General features: G+C 33.5%; 1 protein-coding gene across 1 annotated transcript; it reads left to right on the plus strand.

Moving 5' to 3' along the window:
- The first annotated feature begins 1,769 nt into the window (after window positions 1–1,769).
- On the plus strand, window positions 1,770–12,955 carry LOC143571387 (DUF21 domain-containing protein At4g14240-like). The gene is made up of 13 exons (XM_077056824.1): window positions 1,770–2,035; window positions 2,220–2,296; window positions 3,014–3,097; window positions 3,183–3,296; window positions 3,399–3,482; window positions 4,095–4,166; window positions 4,703–4,770; window positions 5,340–5,427; window positions 5,540–5,613; window positions 6,233–6,587; window positions 12,361–12,407; window positions 12,505–12,586; window positions 12,805–12,955. Exons 1-13 carry the CDS (start codon window positions 1,798–1,800, stop codon window positions 12,841–12,843), a joined length of 1,422 nt encoding a protein of 473 aa, XP_076912939.1. The 5' UTR covers window positions 1,770–1,797; the 3' UTR covers window positions 12,844–12,955.
- The last annotated feature ends 541 nt before the right edge of the window (window positions 12,956–13,496 follow it).

Raw genomic sequence — 13,496 nt, forward strand, 5'->3', positions numbered from 1 at the left:
GAGGTAAGAGGTAAGACTGTCTACATCTTACACTCCCCAGATCCTACCATAGTTTTGCTATTGATGGCATTTAAGAGCATTTTCATCCCATTCCCTATAATTATGAGAGGGAAGTTTGCAAATTATAGGGTGTGGTTTTAAGTGATCGTGAGTGTAAATTATAGGGTGGAGAGAGAAATGTAGTGATTTTTTGTAAATATGGGGAAACATTTGGGGAAACATTGTTTCCCATATTTATTTTTTAATATTTGTTGGATTGGTTGTGAGTAGAGGAGAGGTAAAACTGTAATGATAAATGTATAAAAAATATTATTAATTAAACAGTAGAGAGAAATACAGTGTTTTTTAGTGTAATTATAATGATAGGAATGGAAAACCGGTTATGAATGCTCTAATGAGTACGATGATGATGATCCTAAGGACATTCGTAGTGATAAGAAAAAAGTCTTATTACATAGATGAAAAATACTTCATAAAATATGCGTAATAGTTTCATCAATCTATCTAATATATTTGAAAGTAATATTTAAATTGTATAAATAAGAAAAATATTTAAATAAGTGGAGTGTTATACATATGTAATATGTTGCTTAGCTATACAGATACACATGTCCTTTAGGGATGGTAATAGGTTGGGTTTAGAACGGGTTTAGGCAATCTCAAACTCATAACCGATTAGTAAAACTCATCCCAAATCCGTCGGGTTTCGGGTACCGTTGAGTATGCCCAATCAAAAACCCATCAGGTATCTATCGGGTTTTAACAAATTATAACTAATTGATTATAACAAATGAATAATGATATTTATCATAAAATATCTCTAATAACTGGCTAAAAACAAGTTTCATATAAATTTATGTATGTTGTTTGATTTTTTATTGCTACTGAAGTATACACTTAGCAATAATAATAATAATAATAATAATAATAATAATAATAATATAAGTTATGTCGGGTATATAATCGGGTAAATGGGTCAATGTTATTGGGTAATCGGGTCGGGTAACCGAGTATTTTAGAAATCCCAAACCCGTCCAAAACCCATGAAAAATTTCAAAACCAAACCTAAACCCGTCCCAAACCCTAATGGGACGGGTTTTACCCTTCCTATTTATTTCGGGTTTCGGGTATTCCCATCGGGTTCGGGTTTCATTGCCATCCCTAATGTCCTTCTCACGAGAAAACCATTTATACTTTAACCGAACTTCATATAATAATTCGCGCCGATTCATATAAAAACCTTAAAACTAATATAAAAATAACATTTTTTTTTAATGGTGAGAATCTGACGTGCAAACCTATCTTTTCGGGGCCATGTTCAAGGTCGACTCCACGACTGTTATAAGACTATAATCCTTGATGCGCGTGAACCGAATAGAATTCGTAAACCTTTCACCCCATGTCAGGTTCGAACCTAAAATTAAGCTCTGATTCATCCATTCACCTAGATATTCTTTGAAGCGGCTCAAATAACAATCAAACATACATCTCCCCATAAAGAGTGTAAGCCTCCTACCACAAACCAAAATTCTCAAGACAAAAATATAATGCACCCATATTAATAAAATATAATATTAGTTTTGTTTTATTAAATCATAAAGTTGGAAAAGGCAAAATCGAGTGGGACCATTGGCTGTTCAGAGATACAGAGTCTTTGCACATGAACAGCAAGTGTTGTGTTGTGTTGTGTTGTGTTGTGTTGTGTTTTTCTCACTTCCTCTTCGTCGTCTTCTTCTTGTTATTCAACCGCTTCCCACACCTAACTTTCGATTCACGTTCAAACAAACAAATAAAATAATGAATATGCTAACCGTAGCTCTATCCGCTGGTGTCGGCACCGGCGTTTCTATGGTGACGGACTCGAATGATATCGAGTTCGCAAACCCTATGTGGTTCGTTTACGCCGGAGTCTCCTGCTTCCTTGTTCTCTTCGCCGGCATCATGTCCGGCCTCACCTTAGGGCTCATGTCATTAGGACTCGTTGAGCTTGAGATTCTTCATCGAAGTGGAACCAACACACAGAAGAAACAAGCTGGTAGGATCCATGGACACAATCCATTTCCTATTCTCTTTACTTTACTTTTTAATTATTATTATTATTCTTTTGTTGTTGTTGTGACTTTGAGTCTACCTAACACATACGGACGGTTACGGTTATGCTATGTGTTTGTGTTTGGTAGATCTATGTATATATTTTTTTTATTTTTAATTGCTTGCAGCTGCTATCTTACCGGTTGTACAAAGGCAACATCAGCTCCTTGTCACGTTGCTTCTCTGTAATGCTGCAGCTATGGAGGTAGGTAGATTCAGTATTTGTGTTTATTATTATTATTATTATTATTATTATTATATTTTGTACCTTTTATAGGGGTGAGGTGAAAACCGAATTAACCGAAAAAACCGAACCGAACCAATTGATGGTGATCAAGATTACGAAGATGATGAATGAAGATTGGGACTACACTTTTAGTGATTTTATATTAACAACTTTGTTGAATTTTAAACTCAACTACTCTAGCAACTATTTATTCGTGTGGTTCCACGTAACACGCACTTATTTTTGTTGTTTGAATTCAACATGCGGTGCTATAATACGCGTTTACAAGCTTAAAATCATCATTTCCACTTTTAAATTTTTTTTGCAATGTCTACTTAGAATTGAAAAAAAAAACCCGACTATAACCGAACCGAAACCGAAAATAACCGAAAAACCCAAACCGAACAGTTTGTATATTCAAGAAACCGATGACTTCGGTTTCGGTTTTGCCTAATAACAAAATCGGACCGTGCTCATATGGTAGTTTGGGTACTTCTTGCTGTACAATTTGTGTGCATATTTGGAGAAATAATATATGCAAACAGTAAACACTTTGTATTGGAATAACCTAATTTTATCTTGTTTAGTTTTGTTTTTCTTTTTTTTTTTGGTTATAGATGTCATTGAATGCACAACTTATAAGCTTCACATGTATTGTTATTTAACACCTCTATATATTAATTTGTTAATTAACAGGCTCTTCCAATGTACCTGGACAAGATTTTTCATCCAGCTGTTGCAGTGTTGCTGTCTGTGACTTTTGTATTAATTTTTGGAGAGGTATTTAATGTGATCATATGATGGTTCTCATTGTTACAGTATGCTATTTTACATGATCAACACTAAAAGTATTGTAAAATGGCAGATAATCCCGCAAGCAATATCAGCAAGATACGGCCTTGCTGTGGGTGCTGATTTTTTTGGGCTTGTTCGAGTTTTAATGTTCATTTGCTATCCTATTGCTTATCCTGTTGGAAAGGTATATCATGCAACTCGGTTTAGTAACTAACTTTAGCTTATGTGGCAAGAATTATGTAAAAAGCAATTTTTTTTGTTAATATTAGATGTGGCAAATATGCAGGTTTTAGATGCTTTAATCGGGCATAATGATACCCTGTTTCGGCGTGCCCAGTTGAAAGCACTTGTCTCCATACATGGTCAAGAGGTAAATAAACATCCTTGATTGGTTGTTTGTGGCATAATGTTACAAGTTGGCTAGATGCTGAAATTTCGACCGTTTACTTGTATATGGGTCAATTTGAGTTATGCTTTTATCTTAAACGGGTCAAACAGAAACAGTGGGTCCAAAGTTACAAATTGACCAAAGGTAGCTGTTCAACGTATTTACTTATGAACGAGTCAATTTATGTTGTCTCAAAACTGGTCAAATAGGAAAATAGCTGGTCAAACTGGTGCAGCGCATTGAAAATTGCTATCAATATTTTAAATTATGTTGATCAAGATCTAAATTGTTTGTACAACACTCTTTGATTTACATTTCATTATTTTTAAAAAGCTAAGTAATGAACAAAAGCCGTTTACAGGTCAGCCCAACTAACCCACTCAGTAGCCCATAAACAAAAATGGCTTGTTTCAGCCCAGGCCCAGTTTTTCCACCCGTTCATCTTTCTACTTCTAAGGTGGCATATGCTTATAAATATCTAACGCATTTAGCTAAAACTTGAGAGGCCTATAAGCAAATAGTGGATTACCAATGTTCTATGGTTTGATTCTTTCACTGTAACAATATATTTTGTTTTTTTTAATATCATGATAGGCTGGTAAAGGGGGTGAACTTACACATGACGAGACTACCATCATAAGTGGAGCACTTGATTTGACAGAAAAGGTATACTCGGTTGTAAATAAATTAATATATTGTTGTAAAATTTCCTCTATAATGCAAGTTCTTTAGAGAAGGCTATAGTTAAACATTATCTTGAATACCGTTCTTTTGAGCAATTTGATTCCGGATATGTTTCTTTGCCAAATATCTCATTTGTTTGACTTGATATTCAAGTCTACTTGGTTGGTCCAAAATCATCTTGATTTGCGAGTTAACTCAAATGAATCACACAAGTTGAACAACTAAGACTGATGAGCATGGGAAGATTCCAAATTGAATTGAGGACTACCAAAAACTTGAGTACAAGGGAACCAATCTGAGCCCTTTTGTCCAAAATATGATTAAAGAGATGACATGCGAATATACACATTCACATGTGGACACTTTCATTCACTTGTGATTCTCTACGATAGCCCTTTACTTTTTTGATCAAAGTTTAGATTAGTCTCTTGTTTTGTGGCTCTAGTTAGTTTATTTGTCTGTTACGTTTGTGTTAAACAAGATGATGAAATTGATAGAACATATTGGAATCTTTGTAGACTGCAGAGGAAGCAATGACACCCATTGAATCAACATTCTCATTGGATGTTAAATCAAAACTGAACTGGTGAGTTTTGTCACCATGTCTTTCATGCTTTTGTAAGTACATAATAAGGTTCAAACTATTAGGGGTGAAAACGAGCAGAGCTTGCCACGCTTAACTTAAAGAGAGCTTGAGCTCGGCTCTCGAGTAGTTTTTCAAGATTGAGCCGGCTCTTGTATTATTTATTAAATAACTTATGTATGCACATTTTTAGCTATAGTTTTTATATATATTTATTATTACAATTTTTATCTATAGCATAACATGTATTATTTAGTTATATTTATCATAATTGTATATATAATAGTTATTATGTAAATATGTTTATAATTTATTAAAAGATGCTTTGTAAATAATAGGCTTGTGTCGAGCTCTGTTTTGAACTTGTATAAGCTTGGTTGAGTTCGAGCTTTTAGCCAGCTGATCTTGAGTAGCTCCTGCGCAGCTCAACTCGTATAAACCACTACATAGTACACTCCATTTATTTGACATGGTTTACATAATAGACTCACTTATATCAGAGTAGACATTTCTTCACCTTATATTAATGTTCATTTTGTTAATTTGCAATATTTGTATCTGATATTATTTAGGGAAGCATTTGGAAAAATTCTTGCTAAAGGCCATAGTCGTGTTCCTGTTTATTCTGGCAACCCAAAGAACATCATAGGACTCTTACTGGTATGTTTTGAAAATCTACTTAGTGTCTCAACTTTTATATGTATTGTTTTTTTCTTTTTAAATTATTATCTATTTTTGTAAAGTAGGGCTTGTTTTTTTTTTCACCTGGTAGGTGAAAAGCCTTCTTACAGTTAGAGCAGAAACCGAAACTTCAGTTAGTGATGTTTCTATTAGGAAAATCCCCAGGCAAGTTTGTATTTTTTGAATTCTTGAAGGTTTATGTTGAATTAAACAATACCAACTTTTCATTTTTTATCAATTAAGTCCCTAAAGTTATCCTTTTGAGTGGTTTATTCTACTAAGAGTTTTTTTTTTCCTATTGCAAAGTGCAAACATATATAAAAGGAAAAATGTTTTCTAAATTAGCACATAGTTCTCTTGACTTTATTTAAACCATTAGATTTCTTAAATTATGAAAGCTCAACTAAAAATACGCCCCCTTTTGCATGATTGAGTTCCTAAACCGTGTTAAAACCAACAAATAGATACTTTTTTGCATGTTAATACTCTTAAATTATATACGAAGGGCATTTTCGTTAAGTTTTTATACATTTAGGGACCTGAGCAGGCAAAAATAAAGTTTATGAACTAATATGCGAAAAAGGGTTAAGTTATGGACTCGTCAGTTTATCCGTGTTTTAAACTTTTTAATAATAGAAATACACATTTGTGACGAAACCACTAAGGATAAATTAACTTTTGAGACTTAAATAATGAGTTGTGGGAAGAAGTTTGGTTAATTTTAAAATAAACCCTTTACTTAAATAATTAAATTTGGCTAACATTTTTTTATTTTATTTTTCAGGGTTCCAGCAAACATGCCATTATATGACATCCTTAACGAGTTTCAAAAGGGCGGAAGTCACATGGCGGCTGTTGTTAAAGTGAAAAGCAAGAATCATCTGCCTGTTGATGTTAGTGATCGAAAATTAGTCGGGAAAAATAGAAATAAAAATAAAAATTCACAACTAACTAAACCATTGTTGCCCACACTTGAAGAAGAGCCAAATGTCGTGGTCGACATTGACAAGACTTTAAATACAACGGTGCAACATATGGACCCCACAACAAAAAGTTCAAGATGTGTTAGTGATGATGTGGAAGATGGAGATGTCATTGGTATTATCACCCTGGAAGATGTTTTTGAAGAACTTCTACAAGTAACTTACTGACTCTTAGTTTCATACATAATCTTTCTAATTTTCAAACTTTCACACACACACACACACCGACACACGCACACACAGACGCCCGCGCGCGCTTGAATATGTATCAATGTGTGTGCATTTATGTATATGGGTGTGTATACATACATAAACTTTAAGAACTCTTAACAACCAATCATTTTATTTATGTTATATATAATAAAGTAATATTTAATATATATAATCAGTAAATAAAATGATTGGTTGTTAGGAGTTTTTAAATTTTATGAATTCTAAAGAGATGTAAACAATATATATATATATATATATATATATATATATAGAAAATGGTTCTAATAAGAATAAGGGGTTTCCTAGGAATTGTAAGAGCCAATAAATTTTTGACATTTGGCATTACAAATTATGGTGAAAGAATATTTCTATGAAACTATGTCGGTTATAATGATGAAAGAGTAATTCTAGGAAATTATTTCGGTTATTGGTAATTTTAAATCTTAACCATTGATTAACATGATTCAATGGCTATGATTTATTCCTAGTCTTCCTAGGAAACTACTTATTTTTAGAATAACCCTTCCCTATATATATATATATATATGGTTAGTATCATTTGAGAACTCTAATATATTTTAAGAACTTTGAGAACTCATCTAGACCATAGATAATTTAATCAACGGTATAAAAGAATAGTGGCATTTGTGCAATTAAATAAAAGGTTATGGACAATAATTAAGTAAGAATAGGGTATTATAGTGATTAATTTTATTCTCTTAATGTTTCCTATAATTACTCTCTATTTCTTGACTTAAATTAACTAACTCTTTTAAATTGATTTTCTTTCACCCTAACCATCTACGTAACTAAGATTGTTTAGGCCATAGGATATAATTTAATTTATGTGTATGGTTCAAATTTCAAGTAATGTTAATATTATTTCGGTCTTCACATATTTGAAGGTAATTAATTTGGATAATTAGGTCCACTGTTTTGTATTATATCACGTTGGTGGTTCATGCTAGTTAATTTCATTCGATTTCTTGGTAGATGATCTTAATATTGTTGTTTTCTTGGTAATATAAAAGGGGATATATATCACACATATATAATTTATAGGTGTTGAAATTTACATATATGTAAATAGTTGGGTTACGTAATCGCTTACATATATGTGCATTAAACACATAAAATTGATGGATTACATATATACATTTACTTGAGTTAAAAGAAAATACTTTTTATCTAAAAGTGATGGACCGTGTGTGAATGCATAGTAATTAATTTTTAAATAGTTTTAAAGGTGCACATATGTAAACATCTATGTTTGTGTTACCTACAAATGCATAAACATCTATGCACATATGTGTAAATGTCGATTTGAATAATGTCTGAATAAATATAAACGTTAGTTTCTTATATCTACTTTTTTTCATGCATATATGCAAATTGGATAACATGATTATTTTGAAAGTGGACGATTAGTATGAAAATTTACATATTTTTAATTTTTTTGTAATGTGTTTTCATCTTGAACAAATTGATAATTAGTTAAAAATGTATATGTAAATTGGATGACATGATTATTTTGAAAGTGGACGATTAGTATGAAAATTTACATATTTTTAATTTTTTTGTAATGTGTTTTCATCTTGAACAAATTGATAATTAGTTAAAAAAAATTACATAAATGTAAATGATATATTACTTGTATGTACAACATCTAGATATATATGTGTAAAAATATGATATCATCAATCGGTTAAAGTGAAAACAAAATAGAGAAAAGAGAGAAAAAGTTAATTAGTTATTGGAGAGAGAAATAATTTGAAGTTTACCAATATGTCATTCTCATTTAAATTTTAGTTTTAAGGTTAAATAAATAATGAGTGGTTGAGATTAGTTTAAATGAGGACATATTGGTAAACTCCAAATTGTTTATTTATTTAACCTTAAAACTAAATTTAAATGAGAAGGACATATTGGTAAACTCCAAATTATTTCTCTCTTCAATAACTAATTAACTTTCTCTTTCTTCATATTCGTTTACCCATATTGATGATATATAGCCTACATTTACAAATACGTAGATGCTATACATATATGTAAATATACCATTTACATTTATGTAAATTCTGAAACTGATTTTCAATTTATTCAGATGAACGTACATTTAAAAAATGTAAATTTATATACTCATCATATATTTTCAAAACAATCTTAACATCCAATTTACATGTGTTGTAACAAATATAAGAAACCAACATTTATTTGGCCATTATTCATATGGCATTTACACATATACGCATAGATTTTTATGCATGTCTAGGTAACAAAAATATAGATGTTTACATATGTGCACCTTCAAAACTATTTAAATATTTTTTATTTTACATTCACATACAAGTTAATCACTTTCAAATTAAAAAATATTTTCTTTAACTCAAGTGAATGCTTATAGGTAATCCATCAATCATTCAACTATATATGTTAATGCACATGTATGTAATCGGTCACATACACATGTTACGTAATCCAACTATGACATACATGTAAATTCTAACACCTGTATGTAAACCAACTATATATGATTAGTATATCATCCCCTTTACATTTACCAAGATAACAACAATATTAACATCGTATACCAAGGAATTAAATGAAATAGTAGCATGAACCACCAACAATATTAACATGGATGATATAATACAAAACTAATGGAACTAATTTCTTAATTATTCAAATTAATTACTTTGAAATCTGAGTACCGAAATAATATTAACACTACTTAAAATCAGGACCATACACATAAATTAATTATATCCTATGGTTAAAACAAACATAGTTACGTAAATGATTGTTAAGGGTGAAAGAAAGTCAAATTTTAAAACAGTTGGTAAATTTGAGTCAAGAAAGAGAGTAATTTTAGTAGATATTAAGAAAGAGAACAAATTAATCCTTATAATACCCTTTTCTTATTTAATTATTATCCATAATCTTTTACTTAATTACACATATGCCACCACTCTTTTGAACCATTGATCAAATTATCTATGGTCTAGATGAGTTCTCAAAATTCTTAAAATATATTAGAGTTCTTAATTGATATAACAATCAATCAATCAATCATGCCCAGTAAAATCCCACCGACAGCAAAGCTATAAGTAGGGCCTGGGGAGGGTGGGATGTAGGCACACCGTACCTCTATCCAAAGGAATAAAGAGGTGGCTTCCAGAGAGACCCTCGGCTCTAAGTACATGTGTATGAAGCAAAATAAAGGAAATCAAAGTTTAACAGTTATATAAAAACTACTACTAATTATAATAATATTAATAATAAGATCACAGTTTAACAGCTATATAAAAGCTAATAATAATTATAATAATAATAATAATATATGTAAGGGAAATACCATTATGGTATGTGACCTAAATAAGTTAAGTCGAAGCCCTAAGGTATTCAATTCTCTCTAAAAATCCTTAAGTTTAATTCTACTTCTCCACGAATTCCTATCCTCAACCATGTCCTCGGAGAGGTTTAGCTCTATCAAATCATGCCTAATCCTCTCATCCCAAGTCAATTTCGGTCGTCCTCTACCCCTCCTCCCCTCTACAGTAATGTTTTCTACGGATCTAACAGGATTTGTCGTCTGTCTTCTCTTTACATGTCCAAACCATCTCAATCTCCACTCTCTTATCTTGTCTGCTATGTTCGCCACCCCTAATCTCTCGCGAAACACAACGTTTCTTATTCGGTCTAGCCTTGTGTGCCCACACATCCAACGTAGCATTCTCATTTCTGCTACCTCCATCTTCCGCACTTGTGCCTTCTTGATGGCCCAACAATCTGTTCCATATAGCATTGCAGGTCTAACTGCCACCCTATAGAATTTTCCCTTTAGTTTAGTCGGGAAACTCTTGTCGCACAATATACCTGTGGCTGCTTTCCATCTACACCATCCTACCTGAACTCGGTGGGTCACATCACTGTCTAATTCCCCATCGGTCTGTACAAATGATCCTAAATACTTGAACTTCGTTACCTGCGGGACCACCTGCCCTTCAATTGTGATCTGTGCGTCTTCATTGTCGTTTATCCCACCAAAATCACAGTGGAGGTACTCCGTCTTAGATCGGCTAATCTTTAAACCTTTTGTCTCTAAGGTTGTTCGCCACTCCTCAAGCCTCATGTTTAGATCTTGTTTTTTCTCAGCAAGTAACACAATATCGTCTGCGAACATCATGCACCACGGGAGAGTCCCCTGAATCGACTTTGACAACTCATCCAAGACTACCGCAAAAAGAAACGGGCTCAACGCTGACCCCTGGTGAAGACCTACCTCTACAGGAAAGAAATCAGTATCCCCCACTGGCGCACGGACACTTGTTTCACTCCTGGTATACATATCCATAATTATCTCTATGTATTTCCTGGGCACTCTTCTACCCTCCAAGCACTCACAGAGCACCTGTCGTGGCACACTGTCGTAGGCCTTTTCTAGGTCAATAAACACCATATGTAGATCACGCTTCTTCTCCCTATACTTTTCCATTAATCTTCTTATAAGGTGTATTGCCTCTGTGGTGGAACGCCCCGGCATGAAGCCAAATTGGTTGACCGTAACCTGAGTTTCTCGTCTAAGTCTAACCTCAATCACTCTTTCCATAGCTTCATAGTATGACTTAGTAGTTTGATTCCTTGGTAGTTACCACAACATTGGGCGTCTCCTTTGTTCTTATAGATAGGAACTACAACGCTGCTCCTCCACTGGTCTGGCATCTTACCTGATTTGAGAATACTATTGAACAGAGTAGTTAACCACATGACTCCTTCCTCCCCCAGACACTTCCACACCTCGATGGGTATGTTGTCTGGGCCAACCGCCTTAGACCTTCCCATCCTCCTAAGTGCATCCTTCACCTCTTCTCGTGTGATCCGTCGGCAGTAGCAGTTATTCGATTGTTGTCGTTGAAAGTTTGTGTTGTCATGTTCTTCTTGGTAAGCTCTCCCATTGTTAAAAAGATTGTGGAAGTAGGTTTGCCATCTTAGCTTGATGTCCTGCTCCTTGACCCGTACATGCCCATCTGTATCCTTTATGAACTTCACCGGTCCTAGATCTTGCCTTCTACGCTCCCTGGCTTTGGCAATCTTAAACATAGCATGTTCCCCCTCTTTTGTTTCTAGACTTTCATACATCCGTTTAAAGGCCGCCTTCTTTGCTTCCGCCACTGCCTTCTTCGCCTCTATCTTGGCCGTTTTGTAGTTGTCCTTCAATTCCACTCGCTCCTCCTCATTCGTGCACCTCATTAGCTCCCTAAAACATCCTTGTTTGTCCCTTATCTTGTCTTGCACTGCGTCATTCCACCACCAAGATTCCTTATGCCCACTTGTCTTTCCTGTTGTGACCCCGAGAGTCTTTCCACCACCAAGACTCCTTAATTGATATAACCATATATATATATATATTTTCTTTTAAAGTTTTGTAATATCATATTAGGTCCTTCAAAACACTAAACATATCATATCTGCCTGTAATAAATAAAACAAATCAGTTGGCTATAACAATGTGCTTCACTGGATAAACAAATAGGAGAACGTTGTTATTGTGAATCATCTCAACACATAATGTTCTCTTCGCTTATCAATGTAACAAACTGACAGCAACTGATTTTTTCTTATTTACTATCGACCGGGTAAATATAATACTGTGAAATTTAAAAGCTTTTATATATTTTCCATAAGTTTTGCTAAGTAGTCTCCCTCATTCACGCAGGAGGAAATTGTTGATGAAACTGATGTGTATGTGGACGTACATAAAAGGTGCATGTGCGCAGAAACATTTTTTGTTCGGTTATTCGTTCAACATTTCTAGGCGATCTAAAAACTTTTCTTCAAATTATTTTGTAAAATGTTTCAGAATACGTGTGGCTGCCGCTGCTGCTGCCTCATCTGTAGCTCGTGCTCCCTCAACCCGAAGACTAGCTGCTCAAAGACCCATGGTATGTTTTCATTAATTTTGTTATATAAAACTGTTTTTCAAAGTCTGTTAATTTTAGTTTTTTATTTATTTTTGTAATAGTATTATATTGTGATTTTAACATATTAAATATCATTTCCGTACCATGGAGGTAGTTAATAAAGCGATTTCTTTAATTTATATATACATCACAAGCAGTGTATCTTATTGATTTGTTGGTTTTTTTGATCAATTTACCAGGGGGTCAAAGAAGAAAAGGACGTCCCACGGGTGCTGTAAGCCTGTAATGGTCTAATCTAATAAGCATGCTCAGAAGGATGAACTGCAGTAGTTGTAGTAGTAGAAAAGTTAATTCGCCCATTACCGTGTAAATGTTACAGTAAGGGTGAAAAAAAAAAGAAGCTAAATAGCTAAATTGTAAAAACTTAACAGCTATCTTTTTCAAATACTGTTAATTCGGAGGCTCATGAAAACCAGAATCAAAAGAACCACTTTTTGACCCTGGAATCATATCTCAGTAATTTGTCGTTTCATCATGTAATCTACTTATGACTTGCTAAAAGCTCGAGTCTGAATTAGAGCATGTTTAATAATAAGACGTGAGCCGAGCTTTTGTGATTGACTAAGCTCTAGGGATGGCAATGGAGGGGTTTGGGACGGGTTTAGCGAATCCCAAACCGATACTCGATTATAAATTCTTGTTTCAGTAGGGCGCAGAGACTTTGTCAGGTTAACATATATTTAGAGCTCTAGATGACTGTTGGTGACTTGAGATATAATTTGTTAGATTTACCCATCTTAGCAACTGATATTTTAGATCTATATTTGCAACATATGGGTGCCAGGGAATGCAATGATAATGCGAAAATTTATTTTATTTTCACCTATCAGTTCACATATTTAATACTTGCAACTGTATAATCAACAAAACT

Source organism: Bidens hawaiensis, unplaced genomic scaffold, assembly GCF_021521415.1.
Source record: "Bidens hawaiensis isolate Kalapana, Puna unplaced genomic scaffold, B.hawaiensis_p1.1 tig00025365_1, whole genome shotgun sequence".
NCBI classification, from domain to species: domain Eukaryota; kingdom Viridiplantae; phylum Streptophyta; class Magnoliopsida; order Asterales; family Asteraceae; genus Bidens; species Bidens hawaiensis.